This window comes from Solea senegalensis, linkage group LG14 (assembly GCF_019176455.1).
Source record: "Solea senegalensis isolate Sse05_10M linkage group LG14, IFAPA_SoseM_1, whole genome shotgun sequence".
NCBI lineage: Eukaryota > Metazoa > Chordata > Actinopteri > Pleuronectiformes > Soleidae > Solea > Solea senegalensis.
This window is the reverse complement of record NC_058034.1, coordinates 12,951,684-12,978,177: the sequence shown is the minus strand read 5'-3', so window position 1 is coordinate 12,978,177 and position 26,494 is coordinate 12,951,684. Positions and strand designations below refer to the sequence as shown.

General features: G+C 39.7%; 2 protein-coding genes across 3 annotated transcripts in view; both read right to left on the bottom strand.

Annotated features, from left to right (window-relative positions):
• Nucleotides 1-41: 41 nt before the first annotated feature.
• On the bottom strand, nucleotides 42-20,730 carry si:dkey-21p1.3 (collagen alpha-1(I) chain). The gene is made up of 52 exons (XM_044044500.1): nucleotides 20,684-20,730; nucleotides 20,349-20,461; nucleotides 19,700-19,844; nucleotides 18,455-18,619; nucleotides 17,628-17,823; nucleotides 16,922-16,984; nucleotides 13,765-15,069; nucleotides 12,765-12,818; nucleotides 10,532-10,651; nucleotides 10,237-10,275; nucleotides 9,937-9,990; nucleotides 9,553-9,606; nucleotides 8,939-9,046; nucleotides 8,785-8,838; nucleotides 8,594-8,647; nucleotides 8,473-8,517; nucleotides 8,278-8,331; nucleotides 8,141-8,185; nucleotides 7,813-7,866; nucleotides 7,685-7,729; nucleotides 7,514-7,567; nucleotides 7,162-7,206; nucleotides 6,927-6,980; nucleotides 6,754-6,798; nucleotides 6,515-6,568; nucleotides 6,316-6,423; nucleotides 6,161-6,214; nucleotides 6,011-6,064; nucleotides 5,857-5,901; nucleotides 5,721-5,774; nucleotides 5,382-5,426; nucleotides 5,071-5,124; nucleotides 4,811-4,864; nucleotides 4,683-4,736; nucleotides 4,506-4,559; nucleotides 4,332-4,385; nucleotides 3,566-3,610; nucleotides 3,422-3,466; nucleotides 2,707-2,814; nucleotides 2,233-2,286; nucleotides 2,072-2,125; nucleotides 1,855-1,908; nucleotides 1,664-1,771; nucleotides 1,519-1,572; nucleotides 1,301-1,408; nucleotides 1,110-1,160; nucleotides 872-925; nucleotides 703-756; nucleotides 533-586; nucleotides 287-394; nucleotides 95-148; nucleotides 42-50 (listed from the first exon to the last, which is right to left on the bottom strand). Exons 1-52 carry the CDS (start codon nucleotides 20,728-20,730, stop codon nucleotides 42-44), a joined length of 4,710 nt encoding a protein of 1,569 aa, XP_043900435.1.
• A 723-nt stretch (nucleotides 20,731-21,453) lies between these two features.
• Nucleotides 21,454-26,494, bottom strand: part of LOC122780700 (voltage-dependent R-type calcium channel subunit alpha-1E) — an 80,169-nt gene continuing 75,128 nt past the window's right edge. For both annotated transcript variants that reach the window (XM_044043864.1, XM_044043863.1), the window contains exons 43-48: nucleotides 26,337-26,437; nucleotides 26,006-26,174; nucleotides 25,713-25,841; nucleotides 25,372-25,519; nucleotides 24,940-25,121; nucleotides 21,454-24,145 (exon numbers count right to left, since the gene is read on the bottom strand). In XM_044043864.1, the coding sequence (XP_043899799.1) occupies nucleotides 23,591-24,145; nucleotides 24,940-25,121; nucleotides 25,372-25,519; nucleotides 25,713-25,841; nucleotides 26,006-26,174; nucleotides 26,337-26,437 (1,284 nt within the window). In that variant the 3' untranslated portion in view covers nucleotides 21,454-23,590. The remainder of the gene's footprint in view (nucleotides 24,146-24,939; nucleotides 25,122-25,371; nucleotides 25,520-25,712; nucleotides 25,842-26,005; nucleotides 26,175-26,336; nucleotides 26,438-26,494) is intronic.

Below are 26,494 nucleotides of genomic sequence, written 5' to 3'. Positions count from 1 at the left end.
GGTTTGATTCAAAATACATTCATGTCAATTTGAAAGAGAGTTTATTTCCACTATCACATATTAAAATTTTAGGATGAGAACAATCAAAACCTACAGTTTTCCCAGAAAGTCCTTTACTCCCTTTCCTTCCAGACTGGCCTGTTTGTCCCTTTTGTAAAAACAGTGAGTGGAAATAATCATCAGAATTCAGTTGCTCATAAGCCGCAAAAATCATGACGTAAGTGAAATGAGAACATGTTGTATTAGTCAGGTAAAAACTCAGACTTTCTGACTTTCTGTCTTTTACCTTTGACCCATGATTTCCTTTACTTCCTGGAAGCCCAGGAGGACCAGCAGCTCCAAGTTGACCTTTGACACCTGGAGATCCAACAAACCCTATTTTCCCAACTTTCCCCTGAAAAAAAGTCTGTTGTTTAAATTATGATAATAGTCAAGACTGGTTAGATTTGATTAAATATCAGATTCTAGTAACAGTGAAAGGTCAAAATTTAAAGGCTACAAACTAAATTCTTGCGACTTGAATCAATCTTACTGCTGTGCCTCGTGTTCCAGGTTCTCCTTTCACACCGGTTTGACCTCTCACTCCCTGGGTTATGCAGAGGGTTACAAAAGTACATTGCATCACTCTGATTACATCTACATTCACAGCACTAAATATGCTTGACCAGATTAATAATGCCAAAACGATTCAACAGATCCCACCGTGTCTCCTTTGATGGCTGGAGGGCCGAGGTTGCCCTTCTCACCCTGGCTGCCCTGAATTGTACACACACACACACAACACAGACCGTATGAAATACTAATTAACACCAATAAATGAACAAATCACACATACATAATAAAGGCAGAATGAAAGAAAGATCTATTACACCTTTAGCCCAGGGATCCCAGTTTTGCCATCAACACCTTTGTCACCTGGTGAACCCTAAAAAAGAAAGAATTTACCTTGATCAGCCTCAAAGATAAACGTGTAAATGGTTTCAATCTTCAATCTTGATCTGTGTATTTTTGTCAGCCGATCACAGTCAACACAACTCTTTTAGACTCATAAACATTTGAAGAGTAATACTAATAGTCAATACATAAATGCCATATTAAATCAAACATACTGGTGTTGATGGTCCAATAGGTCCATGTGGGCCTATATTACCAGGGGGGCCCTGAAATGAGAAGAAATAACCTTCATTTGTATATCACATTCATCACATAACCATCATATGGCAGAGAAACTGATATAAGTTGATCACATACAGCATTTTAACATAGCATTATATTGGGAAAATTCAGCAGTGTTTCTTACAGTTTGTCCCTGGTCCCCCTTAAGGCCTTTAGTTCCTGCTGTTCCAGTTTCGCCTCCTGGTCCAAACCGTCCCATCACACCTGATGGACCTCTGATGCCTGGCTCACCCTGTAAAAGCACAATTTACAAAAATGACCATTGATGACAAGATCATTTCTAAGTAATTAAACAAGCTAAAAATGTGTTTCTTTCCTTTCAAATAAACATATATGACTGACCTTGAGTCCAGGAACTCCCTGTTTTCCTCGGTCTCCTGATTGACCACTGTATCCCTACAGAAGAGGGCAGACAGAGCAGACTAAATAACTTTCTAAAATGCAATGCAAGGATGGCACATTTTTAAATATAAACAGTGTAAGTCACCTGCTTCCCCGGTAGCCCCTTTGGTCCCTGTGACCCTTGATTGCCTGTGTCACCTTCAGCTCCCTTTGGCCTTTTCTGTCCAGAAAGTCCAGGATTTCCTTTATCACCCTGGAAAATGTTTTCTTTTTTTAAATGATGCAGCATGTATATGTGAACATATGCTGTGTAAATTTACAACCAAATGGACTCACTGATAATCCTTTTTGTCCAGTTGGGCCCTCAGATCCCCTCAGTCCATGTGGGCCCTGCACATGAAAGTGAACATGTTACAGGTGTCTTGCATTCAAACCTAGAGTCTGCAAAAAACTCTTTAGATGATCGTTCATTTCAGGGCCTTTGCATTAAGTTCAACAAATAAGAAAACAAAATAAAACAAAATAGATGACCAACACAGTCTAATCAATCTACCTCCTCACCATCGAGACCAGCAACTCCCTCCTGTCCTAAAGACCCTGCTGATCCCTGATGATACAAAAAGGAAGAATTGAGTAATGAATCAGAGTGATTTTAATTAACTTTCAAGCCAAAGTTAATAGTACAAAAAATGTTGCATAGAAGAAAAACTTGACTTTATCTCCTTTGAGTCCAGGTGATCCAGCTGGTCCTTGGGGTCCATCTTTACCCTAAATATCCAGGGAATAAAGGGTAAACATTGCAAACTCTTTTTAAACTGGATTTAATAACAATATACATGTAAAGGATGTGTGTTGATATACTCTATGCAGCCATATGTTCAAATAAGAAATCCTTATCAGTATTATCACATTAATTAGACTATGAATTCACAATTCTGTTAAAATTCACAATTCTATTAAAATTCACAATTTTATTTCCTTCTATTCTTCAGCATTCGGACAGGTGGTGACTATGATCACTTCTTTCTATGTTCTATTTTATATTATATTTCTCAAATTTCTGAAAATCAAAAGGTTACACTATAGTGAACTATGATATTTGTACAGCTAACGACGTGCAATTGCACAGAAACAGTTTCAGGAACTAAAGTTCAATTTTGACAAGAAAATCCAAAAAAATAAACGTACTGGGTAACCTGTTACTCCATGAGGGCCATGTGGACCTTGTGGCCCCTGGTCACCTGGAAGGCCACGGGACCCAACCTCACCCCATGGTCCAATGTTACCCTGAATACCCTGGAAGAAAAAGTCTACTTGTAAAAACATATGAATCATTACCTTCAGCTGGTAAGTCTCATAAAATGTTAATGTGGGCTTTCACCATTACATCAAAGGTTCCCTATGTAAGTTTCTGCCACATCTCATGTTACGATTGGCAGGGATTTGCCTACCAAGAGCTTCAGCTATCTTTGCACTTACAAGACAAGACAATACAAGATAAAACACAAGAGTTTTTTCTTTATTTGTTCAAGTGTGACTGAGGACACACCGGAAAGCCTCATTGATTTACAATAAACCAGATCAACTCCCACTCCAAGCAACAACACGAAACACCAAACCATGAACTGAAAGACACATTTTTATCATATTAACCGCTATCATCTGAGCTAGAAGCTGGTTTACTGGCAAACAGCTGTTAATGCAAACATTCTCTACATAGCAACTACCCACAGCCTTCTCAACAACCAAACCAAGCCTCATTGTGAGGACAAAAGAAAAGCAAACAATAAACATATTATTTGTGTTTATATCTTTTATACAAAAAAAAATATTGCGTAATGAAGAAAGGAATTATGGATGGATGAAAGCGCTTGGAAGAAATAGATCACTGAAATCATCTTACATTAGGTCCTCTGTATCCCTGTGGTCCCAACATGCCCATCTCACCCTGAGGGATGAAGAAAATATAAAACTGTTAGTAAAGAGCTCAGAAAACAAAGACAGTGTATCTATAACATAATGGTGTGAAGTTGAAGAAAATACTTACCTGGGGGCCTTGTTTTCCCCTTGGTCCATCCATTCCTCTCTTACCCTTCACAACAAGGTCAACAACACGTTTAATTGAGAAAGTGTCAAGGTAACACCAGTTTTGCTGTCTGTCAAATTCTGTGGTCACATTTGAATAGAATAGAATAGAATTTATTTGTGTGACATCATTTTTTCTTTGACAACATCGCCTTTCCACACACACAAGACATTAAAAAAGACCTAAACACAAATACACAAGGAAAAAGTATACCAAATAAAACCTGAGTAAACAATACACAGTGATACTTAAAAGAAAGAAAAGGACCAGCAGCAGAAGTTACTGAAATTGAAATTCCTCTGCTGTTGAGGGCTGTGATTGCAGTCGGAATAAATGATTTTTTGAAGATTGTTTTCCTGGCCAGTGGGACTTTGTATCTCCTGCTTGATGGGAGGAGCCTGAATGAATGGTGGATGGGGTTGATCATACAGATGGGACAGTGGAGTTTGTGGTGATCTTTGACGTGTGAGAGTTTTATTTTCTGTTTGAAAGTTAGAAAGTTGTACCAGGATGTGATATTGAAGGTGAGAATGGATTCTATGAGTGACCGGATTGGATTGGAATGCTATGACGGAAAGTTGGTCTTACATGTTTACAAGCTGTCGATGAGTTTTACTCATACAACGTGTGTGTGTGTAATGTTCAAGGATGTCTCAAATAAACCGTGCTATTGTTCGTTAATGTGCAAACATCGAAAAGAAGACTTTAATTACTGAGTGGCTCATACCTTAAGCCCTTCGGCCCCTGGAAGTCCACTTGGGCCTTCTTTACCTTTGACCCCCTAAAGGAAAATAACACTCTTTTCAACTCATTAATACTACTTTTCAAATGCCACAAACAAATGTACATTCATTATACTTTGTCTTGTCTTGTTTGCAGTAAAGCATCCTAAAAATCTTACTCTCTCCCCTGGTTTTCCTGATGTTCCCTCCTTTCCTGTGCTGCCACCTTGCCCCTGTTGACAGTGACACGTAACGTATGTAGAACTTTATTAATCAACATATCTGCTTAACGCCATTCTGATCATTTTCACTAACTTGTTTTAAATAGAAAAAGAGATGAAAAATAAATAACTCACACTATTCCCTACATGTCCTTGGAGGCCGGGTGCTCCTGTCTTTCCGGGTAATCCCTGTATCAGAAATATACTTGTATAAATACTCACTTGCACTTTATTTTAGACAATTATAGAGTAAAAAAACTCACTCGTGGTCCTGGAGGTCCAGTGTCTCCATTCATTCCTTTTGCACCAATGTGGCCCTGATGAAAAATATAATAATTATGTCCTGGTTTCTTCAAAATATAGACCATTCGCGGTATAGATACTTCTCATTTAGTAACAGGATGTGTTTTTTCTACAATCTGTTTCACATATTTCCATTACTATGAAGTCCATTAAAAAATACTGTCGATAATAATAACATAATAACATGTGTGGTAAATTATTGTTGCAGTTTTGGCTTTACCATGGCTCCAACAGCTCCATCCTGCCCTCTGTTCCCCAAGGGACCTTGAAAACCCTAGGATGAGACACAAATAATGTGATGATGATGACATTAGGGAGTTTTTAGAGGGTGTGAAAAAGTGGCTAAAATGTATGACTGAATATATTTCAACATTTTCTTAAATTAAGGTTGAAGGGTGACAGAGTGATGACTTAAAGGTCCCATGACATTCATTGGCCAATACTTAAACGTACAAAAGGAGATTCACTCTTGAGATATTAGATCTAGCTGTTGCTATAAGGGTATATACAGTATTTCATAAGTGGAATCACCTTCTGCCCTTTTGTTCCAGTCTCCCCAGGGACTCCACGGATTCCCTACACAAACAGTTTACACACACAAGAACAGAGGACCTTGTTAGGTTAAAACATCATATGTTGACATATTACCATCAACAATCTAATAGTTAAAATGCAGAAAGTTAATGTTTCCACGGTTGATGAAAAGCCCTTACAGTCAAAAAAGTGGATCTGTGCGTCATCGAGCTATATTTTTGTTCTCAGCCACTGTTATTTAATATAATGTGTGAAGAGGAAACTCTCTGTACATAAATGTTATCTGAATACATTAGACACATGAACACAGAACAAGAAGTGTAATCACATAGGAACCTTAATACCAGGTTCTCCTTCACGTCCTCTTTCTCCAGATTTTCCTATTTCACCCTGTAAGACACAACAACATAATAAGTGTGGGTTCATTGTGATGACCATCATCTAAATTAAACTTACACACACTCATACTCACAATGGGACCAGGCATTCCTGAAAATCCAGTTCGACCGTCTCTACCCTTTAACAGGAAAAATAACTGATTAGGATTCTATCATGACTGAAAGAAATGCACAGTGGATTAGGTTAGAGATTAAAAAAGCAACCCCAAAGTGGGCAGCTGTACCCACTTTGTCAGCTTGAGGCCCAGGAACTCCTGTAATTCCAGTTGGCCCTCGATCTCCCTAAAACACACATGCACACATAAAGTTGAACCAAATATGACTCGCAAATACAAGAAAACAAGAAAACCCTCTAGATGATGAGTCAAATAATCCCACCTTTGGTCCATCTTTCCCCTGCTTTCCCTGTTCTCCCATGATGCCATCAAGCCCCTACAATAACAGACACATGAACAAAACAAAAAGGATAATTACAGACACTTTACTGACGATTCCTCTGTGAACATTTCACCATTCACTGGGTTTTCACTCACACTGGGACCAAGATGTCCTACTGGCCCTGTTGGTCCTCCAAGTCCTTCAAATCCTGATGGACCTCTACGCCCCTTTAATCCCCGTTTACCCGGAGGCCCTGGAAACCCCTGTGCACCAATACAAGATGATGTTTACTGATCTGATCATTGAACTGATTGACAACTGACTGAACAGAGTGAAAGGATAGATCAAACTCACTCGGTCTCCCTTAAACCCACAATCACCCTTGTCACCTCGCACGGCTTTTGTCCCCTGATAGAGAAGTATGCACACACAAGCAGAAAACACAGTATTTATCCAGCTTTGACAGTAACAGTAACATTAACCACAAGATCATGATGCCATGATTAGGTCATTAAGGTCATTAATTGTTATCACAGATTATACAGTAATAGATCATAAAGGTTATAGCCACTGTGAATATTGAGTAATCTTACGGGATCACCTGAAGGTCCAGGCTTTCCTAGATTTCCGTTGGCTCCCTGTTTTGATGACAAAACAAATCAAGAAATACAACAACTTTGGAGTCAATCCTCCATCACAACAAAGTCATGATCATATATGTTCCTTATCATTTGTGATAATAACTATTGCCTGTGCAGAGGCTTACATAAAGTCCAGGTGGTCCAGGTTCTCCTATATCTCCTGGATCTCCTTGATCACCCTGGGGAGAAACACACAGATTAGACAGATCACAGTAGTAACCTAAAAATAAAACTGAACTTTTAAGATGTGGCTTAGCACAAACCTGGCCTATGCTCATCTCTAAGCACAAAAGTGTCAGTGTGCTTATACAGTATATTAATTGTGAATTCTTTTTTTTTTACATTTTGAAGTCTACTCACTGGATCTCCTTTATGACCAAAAGGGCCACCTGGTCCTGGATTTCCCTAAGAGAAGAAAAACAGCTAAGACTATTTATTCAGAATTATTATTATTATTTTAAAAATATGATGATAGGGTATGTATGAAGAATATTTACTAAAGAAATATAATTTTTCATCTGTACACTTGGAAACATTCAATGTAGAGTGAATTAGCCATAAGAGCGTTACCTCCAATCCATCTAAAAATAGTCTTCTTCTCATTAAAGTTTTTTTCAAGGCACACCTTTATAATTGTTTTATTTCGTGCACAGGACTGTTACAGTAACAGAATGATTGTGTTTTTGAACATGATCAATTGGTGTCATTTTACCTGAGGGCCACGGACACCAGGAAACCCCAATGTGCCGTCAGGACCTGGTTCTCCCTAAAGCAGTGCATATTTATAGAGGTTAGACATTTATTAAAGAAAGTAAGACACCAAAGGCGGGTCAATATTACATAGAGAGAGAGAGAGAGAGCGAGAGAACATCTGCGAATGCACCTGTGCTCCAGCTGCTCCTCTGACACCCGGTTCACCTTGATGTCCCTGGTGAAATAAAATCTTGATTGACAAAAATCTCTTGATAAATCACACTCAATTATAGCTTGTCTGAAGGGTTGTTTACTCACTGGAGGTCCATTGACTCCTAAGACTCCTTGTCGTCCTCTGGAGCCAATTTTACCCTGAGTAAACAAATTAACAGACACTAATCTTATTTTAATAGTCACTTGTTTAAATAATAATAAAAAAAAACCCAACATAATAATGAAAACAATATCATATATATATAATATAATAATATAATATAATATGATATAATATGATATGATATAATATAATATAATATAATATAATATAATATAATATATTATAATATAATATAATATAATATAATATAATATAATATAATAATATAATATATAATGTCTCTGTAGTATATTATGGTATATAACTCACAGGTGGACCTGGTGATCCATGGAATCCTGGCGCGCCAATCTCTCCCTGAAAATTGATTTAAAAATAAAAATCAAGAAATATTACACAATATATTATACACATTATAACCGTCACACAGTGAGCTGCATGGCACTGACTTTAGTTCCTGATGGTCCTGGAAATCCGGGAGGTCCCCTGGATCCGGGTATTCCCTGTAAACACGGGACCATTCAGATTATCTACATTATAAGTTATTAATTATTTTAAAGTCTGCCTCAATAACGGTTGCTACTCAACGATGACTTAATGATACTGAAAGCACCAAAAATCATTTAGTAGTCATATGTACGCACTATATAACCAGGGAGCCCGACATGACCTCTGACTCCTTTATTTCCCTGTGTGAAAAAGAAAAAGCAATCAAATATTTCAGCACTGTACTTATTATTATATTTATTGTGTCCTGAATCTGACCTTGTCTCCTTTTTGTCCTTTATCTCCATGTGGCCCAGCTTCTCCTTGATAACCCTAAATGAAGAAGGCAGTTCCATATTAAAATCATAGCACAAGGTTAAATGCAACAACACCTTTAGACAGACACACACATAAATGTTGGCCTCCATAATTTAAAACCCCATAACATGAAAAGTCCAGGCCACTCTTACCCACTCACCCAGCTCCCCTTTACTGCCCTTCTCTCCTGTGTAGCCTTTTGGACCCTGTAGGGACAAAGACACAGTGGATCTATCAAGTTAACTGCATAACACAATTGATCGATAGATAGATCGATAGATAGATAGATCAATAGATCTTACTTACCTGTTCTCCAGGTGAGCCTGGAGGGCCTGCGTCAGCATATTTTCCTGGGATCCCTGCTCCTCCAGGTCGGCCCTGGCGACCGGGCAGACCCTGTGGTCCAGGACTGCCCTAAAAGATAACACAACATGTAATGCAGTTTGATACATGCAGATAATGCAGAAAACAATTATAGCAACAATATTTTATTTTTAACCATTTTAACCTTTTTAACCTTAAAGCTTATTTTAATGTATTGTCTTACTCTCAGCTGTATTATTAGTGTGCATGATAGGAAACTTGTTATAATATTTAAGGGTATTACTGTCTTCAAGACACAATTATAAACCATCAAAACCACAGCTATGAGTCACAATTCTCCTAAATGCCTCCAGTCATATTCTGTATCTTACGACACCCACTGTAACATCAGTTGGTGATAGTCTTGTCAGCAGTATACATGCAGTCTGACCGATAAGCCTGAATTGCTCAAGAGTTTATGTCAAACGGAGAGCAGAGACTTTCATAATCATTGTGAGTTGCCAAATAAATCTAAAAATATTAACTGATGTTGCCAGTGCATATGCTTACAAATAATACATGATTGTAGACTGTGAATGAAGTAGAGATATATTTACAATTTTTCCCTGAACTCCTTTTGGTCCTTGCTTCCCGCGAATTCCAGGTAGCCCCTGGAATACAAAATCACTGTCACTGCTGTCCTTCCACAAATAATCTAAACTTTTGTAATGTTGCAAAATGATATCGATTCATCATTGAAACAATTCAAAACTATTTATATAGCTTCAAATTTACAAAACACAGTTTGTTTTAGTAGGCTTTAGGCTTGGAAAAACCCAAAAAAGTCCATGTTAACGGGAAAATTCCAGAGGAAAAAAAACCTCAGAAGGAGCCACAGAGGACAACTTCTTCTTCAAGGATGGAGACACATGCAGTATTATCATTATTTGCTGTTTAAGTTTAATGTTTGCAAGTAAGCCACTATGTTGTTCTCTACTCACAAGTGGTCCATCATCTCCTCGAGGTCCAGGAGGCCCCGGAGGCCCCTTTCGTTTCTGAAAATTAGAACATCTTACTCACTAAATGTCTTCATACTTGTATCAGCATTCACTAGAATTCAATGTCTCTGAATACAGTAAGAGTGTAGGTTGTAAATATGTTGTTGCAAAATAACTGTAATCCACAGGTTAAGACAACTGAGCACCAGCCATTAAATGAATGTCATCAAAACAGGGGCTTAACCCTGGTTACACTTGGATTTCAATTGCAATTGTTCTTTCAAAAACAAACAAAACACCTACTGGCCAGGAAGACACCAACTTTTTGTAAATCTTCTTTTTCTGCAAAGAGACATCACAAAAATATCAATATACAATACATTTTTAAGACAAACAAGCCAAGCACAAGACATGTATATGAAAACATGTAACCATGTAACCATGTAAGAAGATTTCCAGGATTTATATGGTAACCCTTTGTTTGGCCTGTAGCTTCAAGTAAAAACAATAATTATCCAACATCCACACATTCAAACAAGCGTTTGAGCACCGAGGAACTTTAGTCAGTGGTGTAAAACTATAACAACAGACAGTTCACCTTGAAATCCTCCCATTCTTCTTCAGAGGTTTTAAACACAACAATGGCAGGCTTTCCAGGAGGACCGATGGGGCCTCTGTATCCTGTCCGCCCGGTTCTTCCCATAACACCTTGATATCCCTGAGAGGACAGGAAATAAAGCACATGAATCAGCTTACAGAAAGTAACTTATCTCAAAGTGGACATTATTGGATATGCAGTACATATACATGTCCCAATATGACTAAATCTGAAAGACACTAGATCACTATTAACTAATTAACAGCAGCAGCAGCAGCAGCAGCAGCAGCAGCAGGGGTTTAGAAGATACCAAACTTTATGGTATTGTTGCCACAAAATCCGAAGAATTATACAGGTTGGGTTAGAGGTATATTTGAGACTTCCTTTCATATATCTGTAATTTCTATTTGACTTGCTTGAAGGTATGTATATACGTGATATGATTAATTTGATGTGGGAACAGGTCAAAATAAACTGTCCACAGTTTCCAAAAGAACAAGCCATTCTTGGGTCTGTCTGCTGCATTATTTACCAAAGCTGAAGTTTATCGAATATATTGGAGGGTCTCTTATTAAACCTTAACCCAACACATGGTTCAAACTATACCTGACATCGAAACTAATTAACTCAGTCTGAAAAATAAAAACACTTCCTATGACACAAAACATTTCTTGTGATTAAATAGGTGGTGGAGGTGTCGTTAATGATCTAACAAATGAAGGTAGTTGGTGGGTGCATTAAACATTTAATAACGGTGGAAAAAAACAAAGGACTTTGGTGTGGTTCTAGTTTTAGATTCTCAGCTAATGACTAGCCTATAAGTGTCTAACTAACATCTGGAAACTTAACAAATCAGCAGATAAATGTAAATGATGTATATTCTGATTAGCCACCTGGTACGTGTTATTATGGTTTGCACATATTTCACATCTATAATTTGGTTAATCAGTTTCTAAAGAGCTACATCTGGATATACGGGCTCAAAACACAGAGTATATCACTCCTGTAGTGGCCTCTTTACACTGGCTCAGATCATGTTATTTGTTTTTAAATGTTGTAACGGCCTGGCACCTACTAACATACCTGCCAGAGCTTATAAAGCCACACACTCTAGGCAGAGGTCAGAGGTCAGATGACCAGCTGCTCTTGCACGTGTCTAGATCATGGCTAAAAGAGACGATATAAAGTCTTTTCTGTGGAACAGACTTTCTCCACGTGGGAGAGCTTTAAAAACTTCCTCAGACTTCTCTCTTCTCACTGGCTTTTGACACTTTGACTAAACACCTTGGCCTTATTGTGCAGGCGATTATTCCAATTGTTCTTTTTTTATATCCTCTGTTCTTATGTACTTCCCTGGTCTGTGTTCTCTGGCTCTATCCTTTTTCTCTCCTCCCCCCCTTTTTGTCCCCCACCTCTCCTCTGTCCCCCATTTTTCCTTTTACAATTTTTCACTTTTGGTTTTATGGTGCAGGCTTAGATCTGTGTAGATCTGATTTGTATTTTATTTTATTTTGCTTTTGTTTTATTGTCTTATCTTTTTACTGCAGCATTACTATGTGTTTTATGTACTGGCCTTAATTTGTTCATTTTGTTTGTTCATTTTGTCCTCTCTTTTTCTTTCATTTTTAATGTACTTTTTTATTGTCGAATACTTTAACTGTCATTCGTAAATGATCTGACGTACACTCGCTCCTCTGTCTCTACTGTCTCTCTTCTTCTCTCACCTCCACTTCTTTTACCATTTATTATTATTTATCATTATCCATAATGACCTTAGGTAATTGTTTGTTGTTGTCTATGGTTTTGTGTTTTTTACCATGTCATTCTTATTCTTAAGGTCCCAGTCTTGGTTTCTCTCCTTTCTGCTTATCTTTGAGTCTGGTTTGGCAGAGATTTCTTTCTCTTGAAAGGGACTTTTTACCTCTACACTGACACCTAGTGCTTGCTTATTGTGTGATTTGTTGGGTTTCTTTGCTACTTTTCTCTGCCTTACCAGACAAATGCCTCGACTTATTTGATCAGGTTTGATATGACTAAGCGAGAGAGAGAACTTATGAGATTTAGTGATGTAGCCCATGTTATTTGAGACTGAAAAATGTTTTTCATATAGAGCAGGGTAGTACATTAGGCAGAGTTGTTGCAGTACCAATAATGTCACATTGTACTGAATCACCCAATCAAAGGATAAGTCAGTTAATCCATACACAAACACATCCATAATCCAAACACATACTTTGTCGCCTTTAGGTCCTGGTGGTCCTGGTAGTCCAGGTGGTCCCTGCAATCCCTGAAGGTAGAGGGAGGAAGAACAAATAGGTTTGAATAACTTGCAGAAATTACAACAATGAGAACAATCATTTCAGAATATGTCTGTGAAATCTGAAAAATCTATACAATGATTATAAAGATTTAAGGGAGCATGCAAACACCAAGTACAAAAACACTGTTCAGACTCCTGGAGCTCACATATTGCAGTGCCACTGTTTAACCAGATGAGGAAATGATGTTTTTATGCATAACCTCCATGATATGTATCATGATACAGACACAGTTATTTTGAATGATCACCATGTCCGACACAGAATTTACAGCTGCTTTATTAACCTTTAACACAGAGGTCTCACATATGGAAGAATAGTTATTACAATAATACGTTATCATGCGTTACTTCTGTATGTTTTTCTTTTAGATTAATAGATTATTTTTGCATCATAAATATGTTTTCATTGTTCACTTGTTAACTATATATTGTTCCATATCAATGCAGACACTTTTATTTTTTAAATTCAGTGAAATATCGCGACAAATCCTGTTATTGCAATATCATGATGGAATATTGGGGTATCATTTTAAGCTCATATTGCCCACCCCTAATAAAAAGTAGATTTTTTTCCCCTTAAAAATGAACTATTTGACGTCAACTGATCTCTGCTGCCGCCCACTGGCTTAATTCTGCATGGCACCCTAGTTGAGCAGTCCATATATCGGGACTACAATCACAACATTTTTGCATCAGTAACATCTGAATCGATACATGCATCACAATATTCTGTTTGTTTTAAAGAACAGACCCTAATTCACAACCACTTTTGAGGGGTTAAAATTAAAATACCCAGGTGTAACGTTGCCATTTAAAGCAGCAAACTCAGTTTCATACAAGGTCAGGACAGAAAATGATATTTGTATGTGCAATTATATGACTTTTTAGGGTTTATTATATAACAGTGTCTTACCCTTTGACCTCTGATCCCTGCTGCATGGTGTGTGACTGCAGGCCTCTGCTTGGCTGTTTTAACAGTCTGTCGTGGAGATTCAGTCTCAGATTGGACTGTCAAGTCTTCATTATTGAACTGGGAAATCCACTCTAACGAAGACTGATTAGATGTCTCAGAGATGACAATGTCATCATTTTCAAAAACCATCCCTTCCTGACTGTCCAATTCCTCTTCCACCATTAAACCCATCTCATCTTTGTCTTTGTCTCTGCCGCTTCCCTTCTCTCCACCAAGTTGCGGTTGTTGTGGTGACGTTTCATTTTCAGGTGAAGCACTTTCTAAACTAATTTCAGTTTCAGGGATTTCTTCACTTTGTCTGCTTGAAACATTACCAAGTTCAGTAAGGATTTCCCGGCCGCTTAGTTCTATTCTGCTGGGTTGTAGAATTGTTTCCTGTGCAGAGATGACCTCTGTGCCTGCTCTCGTCTGTGATGTGTCTAGTTCTGTTTTTTCGAAGACTTTCGAGGGACTAAACAAGGATGGACTAATGACCTCTGCCCTTGGAGATGTACCTGTTGCTGGGGATGTGTCCTGTTTTCCCCCCATTATTTGTCCATCAGACGAAGCAACAGGTCCTGGTTGAGTCGTGGGGCCAGAGATATGAGTGGATGTGGTCGCAAACACTGACTCGTGTGACCTGTTGGAGACAAATCCATCTGCACTTTTAGTTTCTGCATCTCTTCTTGTAGTTTCAGGTGTGACACTCGGAGCTGTGGGGTTTTCAGGTCCAATGTTTGGACTGGAGACGGCTGTCTCAACACTCTCCAGGACAGATGTGTCATTATTTGTGCCCTCTTTGGCTGCACTAGATGGCTGATGGACTTGCTCAGGGTGTTGAGTGGTTTGAAGTGTGTGAACCAAAGCAATCCTGACTGTAATGCTCTCCTCTGTTGTCTGTGGCACCTTCCTTGTCCCGGATGTGTCAGTGTCTGATTCAGAAAGCTGCTCATTTGTGGACACAGAGAGAGGCTGAGGCCCCTTAGCTGCACTCTGCTGAACTATCTCTTTTGTCACAGCATTTGGTTTGTCTTCTTCACTGTTTGGCAGGTCTGTGGTGTGTGTTTCCATGCCAGTGTGGGTTTTCACTGCATCTGTGGTGTTTACATCCTCTAGGTTTGGAGCAGTATGTGACTTCAGAGGGGAAATGCTGCTCACTGGATTCAGTCTTGGTGTCGGTTGAGTGAGTAGGACCTGCAGAGTAGTGTCTTTAGGAGGAGTGTCTGAGACCACGACTGGATGAGTAGTTACTTCATCTGCTCCAACCTTTTGTGAAAGATTTAGTTGAAAAATGTTATTATAATGTAGTGTGTATAATCTAATGTTTCAAATAAATAAAGGCAATAATAAGTGGCTAAAGGACACAATTATTACAAACTGCAAAACAAAGCACTGTTAAAAAATTGTTAAAAAAGGGAATTACACAGACAGGACTGTTGCCAAAGCATATGGCTGTTTAATGTTATATTTTATTGATATTAAAGGCTTATACATTCACCAACATACAAACAAAAAGCTATAACTTGTATTATCATGTTATGTTATTATGATATATAAAAGTACACATACTGTGTTACTTTCTTAGTTTTTAAATGCCACTGTTACCTGACAGTGGTGTGTGTATGTGTGTGTGTTATTTGGACCTGTGTGTCTGTGGGCGTTGAACATGTGCCGCTGTAATGTTGACAGTGCTGCTCAGCTGCTGTCGGATCTCCCAACACAAAGGCAATCTTCTGAATGGTTCCCTGAATCAACCACAAACACAGGATTTAAATGCAAACCCTGGTTTCTATCACCAGCATATGTTATTTAAATGACAGGCATCAGAGCATATTACTGTCTGCTGTAGTGTATTTTCCACGGTATAACCACTAGGAGGCATCAGCGTACCACTGACCGTTTCAAATCATTTCACAGCGACGCACATTTGAATGAGATTGAAAGATGAACAGCAAACAGCAAGTGGTTTGGCCTAACTGTGCAATATATTCATATACTATTGACATGTATTATTGACATGTATCATCTACAGAGGTAAAAAAAACGATATTTTGGCACAATTGTGTACATACCTTGATTCTTTAAACTCTGCATTTCAGGAATGATATATAAGGAATGCATTTGAAAAACATTGTAACTAAACAAACAAATGGTGACATAGGTAAATATGTTCCACTTAGCTGTGAAAAAGACTAAATTAAGGGTAAAAATGAGAAAATGAAAATAGGAATGTAAACAGAAACAGGCTGGTCTCAAAAAGAAGCGAATATTCAGCACTCAATAAACTGCTTCAGGGAATATTTATTTTACTGTTAGGCCATAACCCACTGTAACTAATGAGCTGAATGTAACAGTTTCTCTGGTTCAAATATTTTTGTGAGAACTTCTTGTCCTCTCACATGTACAGTTGTACAGAAGATAAACACGGAGACCTAATGCAGAAGCTACTGGTGATATAAAATGATTACTTCGACATTTTTACTTTATGGCATTTACTCTTTATAGCAGTTAGAATTGGAAATGTAATAAAATAGTGAGTCCCTTAAAGTGGTCTGCACTTGCAAGCACCATAAGACATAATTAGTTAAGTTTGTAAACTTAAACACTAAGTTCCAACAACTTTGTCATAAATCCATCAACAATATTTTAACAAATGAAAGACTCAGACTTACACAGCTCAGCAGCAGCAGTAGCAGCCGCAGCAGCGCAACAAAAGCAGCACCCTGCATGGCTTTTAGTCAAAAAAAGTCTCTGGACTGCAATGTCTGTCACCTTAGTGTCTGTAAGTCAAAGCTGCAGCCTGCCTCGCTCTCTCCTCCAGCTGCTGCACTTGGAAAACACACACCCCTCCCTGAAGGACTGAGTCCAGATCCGGCTGGAGGGAGACGATGAACTCAGCAGACAGAGCCAGACTTCCATGTGTCAAACAGACGCATGTGTTGTGACAGCACATAAAAAAAGAATACACCCCCTGACTTAAGCTGTAAAAATACAGCATCTCACGGCTTCCCCATGTTGTCACAGTGCCACACAGGTCAGTAACCAGCACTCCAGTCCTCTGCAAGTGGATCTCACCTCAGAGTGTGAACAACAACAAACAATGCAATGTGTCGCCTACTGGACCTATCGCTATGAAGTAGGTGAAAGCCTTCTGCTTCACATCCACACAGGTGTAATGGACCTGTGCGGATGTGTGAAGTGGGAGACTTCAGAGAAAACCAAGGACACCTCAATGTACAGATTTGTCAGTGTAAGAAAATACGAACTAAAACCCTCTGAAACAATGCAATTAGCAAACTGCAAAGGCTGAAATGTATTACAGTATGTACCGTATCTAACCCAGAGTCTGTACTGTAATGTCTCATCTTTGCATGATAATAAAGAGTAGATGATATTTTGTTGGTAACTCGTGTGGTAATTCTCCATTAAGTTTTAAAGCAACTGAAAATGAATTCATTTACAAATGAAATAGCAATCATAATATCTGTCAGAAAGATCACAGTTTACATGTCATCAATACAAACAATACTACTGCTACCATTATTTTAAAATGTGTACTTTCTCTAAACTTTTTACAGTAGATGCAGAAAATGTTTTCCTAATAAATGAATGATATCATTAAATGTGCTTCATTTTCAACCAAATGACTCCGCGCTGCTTAATTTGCCATTGAACTTCACGTTGAGCCCTCTGCTGTCAGGGTCAGGAGGGGAGGACTGTGGCCCAGGTGAGGAATGTGGCATGAAGATCAGAAGGGGCGAGGGGGGGGGAGGTTGGGGGCTGCAGCCTGAGGATGGTTATGTCAGGTGAGGTCGGGCACTTACAGTAAACGGTGTGTGATCAGGAAGTGAAGCTCCGCCCAACAGCACCAGGCCCAACGTGTTGATCTGAGGTCCCAAGCCATGACGCCAGGAGGCGCTCTCCTGCAGACCGCAGTCCAGGTACAACTTCAGTGTGTACAGAGAGAAGGCCAGAGAGAGGCTGTGCCACGATCCATCCCACAGTGAGGCCGCAGGGAACCTGTCAGACAGACCTGGGGACATTTTACTGTCACATATATAGCAATTAAAAGAGATTTGATTTGATTCACAGTTTGCCTCAGTGGGCTTTACAATCTGTTCATGTACACCCTCTGTTCTTAATGCCTTGGTTTGGGTAAAAACTCAAAAGCCCGAAACACCTTCTTTGTCTGTTTGTTACACTGCATCTTAGAGCAGCTGCTTGTAGAATTTAAACAAAACAACAAAAACTGCATCAGGTTTTACTGAAGTAGTTGTTCAGAATAACTTATATAGAGCAATTCTACTGTATATGAGCCCTATAGTGTCTATTCAGTATTATATATATTATATTTCATATAAATTATATTTCATACATATATTATATTTCACATTTTCCGTCGATATAACTAAATGTAATTCCCACTGCTCACCACAAACACAGCACAGGTAGTTAGTTATAGTCCTGTCTCTCTCTGTCCTACTTCTATATCAGTGGTACTACTACTAACTAACTAACTAACTATTAACTATCATTAAAGGCTGATTCAAAAACAATTTTTGCAGGGTCGAACTAGAAACAAAAGCAGTACAAATAACACATTCAGGTGCCTGTATACATCAGTAAAAGTGTGTGCTGTGTGTTCTCTCACTCATAGTGTTGTCCCCAAACAGTGATGACAGTGAAGAGTCGTGGTCCCAGTGTGAGCTGGAAAAGCTCCTCCCCCTCTTGCCCTAAAACAGCCAACAGTGTCATTTGCTCTGACCGGCGTCGATCCAGACGCAGACGCACCAGCACACTCAGCTCATCTGGAAACCTGTCACGTACACGTTAACACACCCACAAATAAATGTACATATACTCACTCACTCCAACACAGTGTGTCACAGTCAGAACGCATTCATCTTTACTGAATCCGTCGCTGGACACGGACAGTTGTGAGACGTGTGTCTGGTACAGTGTCGGTGTTTGAACCCATGGCTGTGATGTCACAGGGAGACAGCCTCTTCACAATTCAATGTAAACTTTGTCACAAAGCTGTCAGATTCAGGCGGCATTAGCCCTCTGTGTGTTTACATTCAAGGTCAAGTTTAACACCCAAAGCCTGGAGCTAAATCCTTTCAACCTGAACTCCATGGAAAGAAAATCCACCCTGGACAAACAAGTTCATTGAAATCACATGTGACTCTGAAAAAGTAAAAATCTCACTCGTGTTTTGAAACACACTGAACTGGTCATTTTGTATTTATCTATTTTTAATGTGTGTGATGTGCTTTTCCTTTAAATAAAGTCTCCTTGGTCTGCATAGCAGTTAGCAGCCTGAATTTGCACTTTATTGCCTTTATTGCTATTGTATGTTCATAAGACACATTTTAAATTGCTATCTTGTGGAGCAAACATAAGACATGATATTGAATAAAATGGGAATCATTTAAAAAGATATTTTTGCTGGTGCATAGCAGCACAAGTGGGTGACATCTCTTTATCATAAAATCTTGAAGCGTGTATCTTGACTGACCTGTAATGTTGAACTTAAATATGTTTGGCTTTTCAATTTTCTTCTTTCGAGTTTGGCACATTTGTGTTGTGTTTATGAACAAACCCTTTTAGATGACCTTGTTTTCTATTCTGGCTGTGTCATCACATGGAGCCATCTTACATATTTTGTTATTGTCCTCTTTGTAATTTTTGAACAGTGTTGTATTATGTGCTTCTATTTTATGATGCTATGCCATTTCCCCCAATTTCCTTGAATGGGATAATAAAGTTTGATAATGATGACAGCTGTGACACTGGACTCATCTCAAATGTGTTATTTTCTCAAGTCGTTTGTGTTCAACAGTCCATTATATTTAATCTCTTCAATGTACTATTGAACCCAAGTGTTAATACATACCGATGTCCAAATACTGCAGCTGTAGGTTGGGCAAGTGTGGAATATTGTCCTATCTCATATGCCGGACATCCTCGGTCGTCCTCTGCTGCTGACACGTTGTAATGTGCGACTGATTGCATGTCCAAAAGCTGCAGGAGATCGACTTCTGAAAGCACAAGACATAGATTACAAATCATCAAAGTGGATTCTGAAAACGTAACTTCTAACAAAACTGATACTGTCAGAAGAAAGCAGGATATGTTATTGTCAAAACAGCAAACACATGGTATATTGAAGCAGTAGATCAACACTAAAGAGCAGTTTTGTTTGATCATCGCTATTCGAAGGCCTGTGGAGAGACTTTGGTCTTTTGGAGATGCTGATGTTTTAGGTGAAAGGCTTAATGTTTGCACTAATTGCTTCAAAATGCAACGTTTTTTCACAGTGCCTCTCCACAACAGACAACAATATCCAATAACACATTTTCAAGTTCCTTCACTCCAAACATTTATGATCTAAGAGGATGAGTAATGCTCTTGGTAAAAGACTGAAATTGTGTGTATTATGTGGTGAAAACAGTGATGATGAACGTGAGACACACGCTCCTGTCAGACAACTCCTCTGCTTTCAATAACACTCCTGTCTGTCCACAGTGTCTGTGTCCACTTACCTTTCACCCCTGCTGAGGACATGTCTCCTCTGGTCCGCCCATGATGCTTTACTTTAGGATGCAGGTGAGGCTGCTGTGGTGTGTTTACGCCCTGCAGAGATGAACTGTTTGGACTAAGCAGACACAAACAAATTTGAAGCCAGAGCAGTGAGAGTGAAGATGAGCTCTGCATCGTGTCCTCGGGCAGACACCACATGAGAACTGATGCTGGAGGAGCATCTCAGGGGCTGTTAGACTTGGACCAGAGGGGGGTGGAGTCTAACTGGCATCCCTATCTTCACACCAGCACACTCAGGGTATGTTTTCATCTCTCAGAAACAAACTAGATATCTCACCTAGGTTTCTGCTGAGCTTTTAGTCCAGCGACTCTTTCGCACTTCATTCTGGGAATATAAACACACAATAACACACACTAACACACACACTCCTGAAGAGTTGAGTGGGTTTTGTGAAAACACTGGGAAAATTTCACAGTAAAATGTCATACATACAAACAATCAGCATGTTTTATTGTGTTTCATTCATGCAGCCAATGCCTCCCAACAAAATGTAGTGCAGATTATTAGTAGAGATTATGCAAAATTCAGATTAGAAATTTGTAACGACTGACATCAGTGACATGTTTTTCACCTTTTGATAACAAATTGATAACTTGCAGTGATGTTAACTGATTGTATATCATTAAGCTAATCATATATGTTTTAACTTATTTGTTGACTTTATTAATTTCGTACTTCTTTTACCTTTATAAGATTTACATTTTTAATTCTTTTTTTTTGTTACTAATGTTACCACTTTAATATTCTTATATTCTGTCCTTGTAAAACACCTTGACTCTGCCTTTAAGTGATACATAAAACTGCCTTATCTACTGTGTAGTAGTTTTTTGTTTTTTTGGTACATCCACGATCAAAAGCGGGGCTTCAGCTGTGAAGCTTAACAAAAAGAACTTTGAAAACACTGGTGCTTTGCTCAAAGTATTCAAAAAGAGTAGTAAAGAGCAACAACGTCTCTTTAATGGTCCTTAGAACAGATTATGTTAACACTTCTTCTGTTAAAAGTCAAACACAGACATTGCGATGGAAATAAAAATGTAAACGGTGCGATCAATTAAACATTGATTTATTTTGTACAGTTTATTCTACATAATGTTCCAGAAAGCATCTCTATCTAGCAAATCCAGGCGTGATGGGTAACTCTTTGGGCGAGTGTCCCCAGGCACAGATTAGGCTGTTCTGTACAGAAGGACGTTGAGTTCAAGTCCTAGGCTGCACTGTACATGTAAAGCAAAGTCCTATAAACTACAGGCTGAAGCCTCAACCTGACCTGTATGAAGAGACCTTTGACGTCAACACACTTCTCTTCTAAAATACATCTTTATTTTTTCCTTTGTCACCTATCCATATGTCCTGTGTTCACATTTTAGAAAACATGTCAAACTCAACACACTGGAACAACTCAACAACACATGATATAAATATACATCTTATTCAGGGGCAACGGTGTGTTTGCAGATACTGATGGTGTGAGCTGGAAATTGGGAGGTATAAACATGTCACTGTTTGTTGTTTACTTAAATGGTGAAATGAATCTCATTAAAACGTAATGGAGAGACTAAGTCAAGAATCACCAGACTCATCTCTCACACGTGTCCCATTGTCCTCGTCACCATGATCATGCATGTGGAACTTTACCATAACACTGGAGCACAGGGAATATCACAATGCTTGTTTTCTACGAACCAAAACATATAAACTTCAATGTGACAGAAACAGTTTGGCAGTTTGACACAAAACCATACCGTGGTTCATCTTCTGCAAACGCATCCTTATTGTTGAATTCATTTGCATGACATGAGTAAAATACATTGAATTCCTCATCATTTATTCATGAGAAAGGAACATCCCAGGAGAAGACACATCCTCGGCTCTATGTACAGGAACAAAATGGCTTCACAACAGAAGCAGGTGGTTTTCCAGCACATCAATGTGGAGAACAAGCAAGAGTTTGGCTTCACCCACTCTGCCCTACAGTGATCTATTACAGTCCACAGACACAGCAGACATGCACGACAGTGTGTGTCTGACAGTGTCTGACATGCAGAGTTTTAGGCCCAAGAAAAACATCTTAAGGTTTTCGGTTAATATGTTACAAAACCGATATAGTACCTGAGACAAAACATCTGTCACTCTGTAATCTGCTCAACATCTGTCAACACGTCTGTGTACGGTGCTTATTAATGTGTTTTTACAAAAGGGCAGAAAAATAATTAGACTATCACTGGACGGAGATTTAGCTCACATTACGTCCACAAAGAGTGAGGATATTGTTTTGTAAACATGAATTCTTGGGAATGGCTGGTTGTCCGTTAGAATCCGGCTAAAACAACCCTCATTTCATTGCTACAGTTGCACGCACGCACAGTTAAACCTGACAGCTAACACCTCAAATGGCCTGAACATAAGAAAAAACAAGCTGACATACATTCAATGTTACATTTGTACAGTACTGTGCAAAAATCACCATTAGAGCAACGCTACAATGACCATACAGTATAATTATTTCTCGATCACTTTTTCAAAAACAACAAAAAAACAGGTACTACAGTTTTTAGTACACAAAGTATTTAGTGTGACCTAACCTTACACTTGACCCTGGCTCCCTTAAAGCTGGAGTGGAGCCTTAATTAACTTCAATTTGTCCTACTATTTGATGTTGAAAAATATCTGCTGTGAAAAAGGTCTATGTCAGTCACATTATTCAAATCCAAATGCCAATGATCACATAAACTGACGACGCTGCTGATGCTCTGACACTTTTGCACAGTACTGCACCTACACAAAATGCACTTAAATCACTTTCTTGAACAAGAAAATTGAACTCCTTGGACCAACATCTCACCACATTTGATCAAAACACTAACACTAAAGGCTTGGCCATGTGGGTTTGCCTTCAGTGAGCTACTCATGGTACTTTAAGTCTCTGCTACTCATCCGATTTGGCAAATGTTCCTCTATTAAGAGCATACACACAAAAACACACATACTCTCCCTCTAGCCATGACAGACACACAAGCAAGGGCAGGATGCAGAGAGAGACACACAGCCAGGTATCCAGATAAACAGCAGTGTTGCTCAGTCCTGCCTCTTATGCTACCGGTGCTGAGAATACAAGCTATCAGAGCTGCACAGGAGCTACAGCCTCTGAGGTGACAAGTCTTTCCACTTCTGTCCTGTACATTTTTAGCAGCGGTCGTCCTCATCTGTGTCACTTAGCAACTCGCTGGCTCCAGATGGACTCACCTGGCCCATGTGCTTCTGGAAATGCCCATTAGGAACCTGCCAGGAGTGTCTGAGCTGAGGGGCAGAGTTTATGGCGTTGGCTCGTCCCAGGCTGGTTGCCACGGCAGTCTCAAAAGTGAGGGTCTCCTGCCGATCACCCGCCTCACCAGCCCCAAGGTCTTCATGGTAGGGGAGGTAGGGCTCTGAGATGTAGCGGTGAGGAGATGGGTGGCTCATTGCTAAAACTTGACCTACGGATGACCCTTGGCTTGCAGATAGGGGGACCGCCTCCTTGTCAGCTCTCCGTGAGGAATCTGTGGAAGTGACAGGTCCATCCTGAGCCTGTGTCTGTGCCTCAGACGAGGTTACTGGTGTGGGAGAGCTTTGGGCTTGGCAAACCAGAGGGGAGTAGGAGATGTAAGGCCTCGGGCGAGAGGGTGTCTGGGGCAACTGGCGTCGATTACGAGGAGTACCGGACTCTGAGGCTGTGTGAGCTGGGCTGCCTGATGGGTTGACCTGCAAATGACACACGCACAGAAGGGAGAGGATCACTGCTGCATGCCCCTTCACTGTATTCACCTATTCGGTGTTAAGAATGCAAAATACAGTAGTTGGTTTACATTTTTTTTGCCTTTATTGGATAGGACAGTGAAGCGTGAGAGCGGTAAGACTTGCAGCAAAGGACCTCAGGTGGAATCAAACCCAGGTAACTTACCCTACGGGGCACAAGCTCTACCAACTGAGCTATCCAGTGCCTCAGTTTCATTCTTTGAGGGCTAGAATTCTATGGGCACAATTCTTTGTGCGTTCCCTTTTAACCTGCTTTTCATAAATATATCCTAATGTCCCTATAATGCCCAGGTTTGAAATGATTGACAGTCTGTTTTTGAAAACGTGTCAAAAAAGGAGCTCATTATAGTTTTCTAGGAGTGATGGCTATCTGGTAATGGCGTCCAACGACTTTCACGAGGGGAAGTTCTGTTCTTCGGTGGCCGTCATGTTGGATCGATACCAAAGCTACTAGAAAAGCGTTAAGCCCGCCTCTAGCATGGGTTTGTGATTGGTTCTCTTTTTTAAGGAGATCCAGATGTTGGCCAAATGGTGTACATGTCAGACGTGTCTGCAGAGCGAAATCAAATTGCTGGGATGGGCTAAGTCTGTCACCACCTACAGCACTATCATGGAAATATTAGGGAACATTCAGTGCAGAAAGTTTAAGGATGGAAACGGCTGCTAAATGTGCATGAACATCAAACCCTCAGGCGTCTTTTCTGGAAATATGGGGTTTGTATATCCTTGTGTGTCTTCACCTGTCTCTGTAGGTTGTGAGTACGTCCTTCACTCGGTGAGCGGGACCGTCTCCTCTCACATGAAGCATCTTGGCTCCGCTCCTCAGAGTTGCAGCGTGACACGTCAGGGGACAGTAGGTGGCGCCGTTCCTTAGATCGCCCTCTCTCATGAATAACTGTCTCTTTGTGGTTGATTCTTGGGCCTGCAAGTTGGAATTGACTTCAGTTAACCCAAAAAAACAATAATAATACCATTTTAAGAGAATAAAAGCGGGAACATTTTTATGGTCAGTTTTATTCTACACCAATCAGTGATCACTGATGGATCTGTGTAAATGTGTATTTGTGAGTTTTTCTGCTAGATGCATATTCACACAAATTGTCATGCATTGTTCGTTATAATGTACAACCAAAAATAAGTCCGTATCATAATGAAGTAATGTGCCGGTTGACCTCTGTAGCTCCTCTGCCGGGGTCTGTATGTGTCGTCAGGACTGACTCTCTCCAGAGAGTGTTGTTCCTGCCACAGGCCGTTCACACACTGGTCACCAATGGTGGAGAAGGAGCGCTTCATTAGCTTACTATCCGCTGACATCCCCAGCTATGTTCACAGAAAACAACCAGAGGCGGAATCACTGAGACAGCTATGAATGAGTAAGACAACTCATCTGCATGCACACAGATCACATTTTGTCATTATGAACTAAGCAGCCACAACACCTTATCCTAGTCACTACAATGGCTTTAGTTTGGTCTTTGTTAGGAGTATAGGTTTAAATAAAGCGTATCATTACCTGTGGATCAACAGCCAGTCTGGGCATGGAGGATGCTCTGATAGATGCTGTCCGCTGAGGTGTTTTAAGAACTGTTGGGTCCTTCGCGGCCTCTTGAATCACTTGGTTAAACTCCGCTACATCTGGCACCTACATGAATAACCACAGAGCAGAGATTGACTGGGTCTTTTTCACATTTCTTTCCGAAAGTCTGAAATCAGAGAGTGGATTGTCCTGCTGCGATCAACATTTATTTGCCAATATATAATAAAAAGAAGAGACGGCTAGAGATAAGCAGGACAACAAGCCGTTACCAGTGTGTGTAAATGGTGTCGATGGAGATGATGCGGGTGGTGGTAGGGGTGGTATGGTGAACGGTAGTCATCATCAACCTCCTCCTCCTTTTCCATAGAGTGAGGCAGCGGCTGCAGAAACATCTCTTGGGGGGAAATGGGGCTGAGCGCCACAAAGCCACCTCTGGTGCTGAAAAACACCAGATAGGACAAGGCAACAATGATAAAACACTTCTTTTCTGTTTTTATTGATGATGACGACGAGGGAATACATGAAAATTAAAATTAGTGATTAAAAATATTTTTTTCCAACTCTGCCAGCACAAATAAGAGTTAAAATGTCAGTATTTACAGGGCAGATCCAGGATTGTGTCTAAGGAACGATTTGGCATTGCATAGGATTTCTTGAGGCAGAGAGGAAGCATCCATACGCTGGAACATAGGAGCATGTTTCTGTGGAGAAAGGAAGACACAAGGGAGAGATGAGTCAAAGCAGATATTTATATATAT

Bases quoted from the DNA above. Each gene is read 5' to 3' on its own strand.
- si:dkey-21p1.3 (XM_044044500.1), bottom strand. From the start codon at position 20,730: ATGAAGTGCGAAAGAGTCGCTGGACTAAAAGCTCAGCAGAAACCTAG. The intron at 4,386-4,505 runs GTAAGATTTTTA...ATTTTCCTTTAG, and splicing joins CAGGAAAACCAGGGGAGAGA to GGGGTCAAAGGTAAAGAAGG. The intron at 3,467-3,565 runs GTAAGTATTTTC...TTCATCCCTCAG, and splicing joins GGGGAAAACAAGGCCCCCAG to GGTGAGATGGGCATGTTGGG.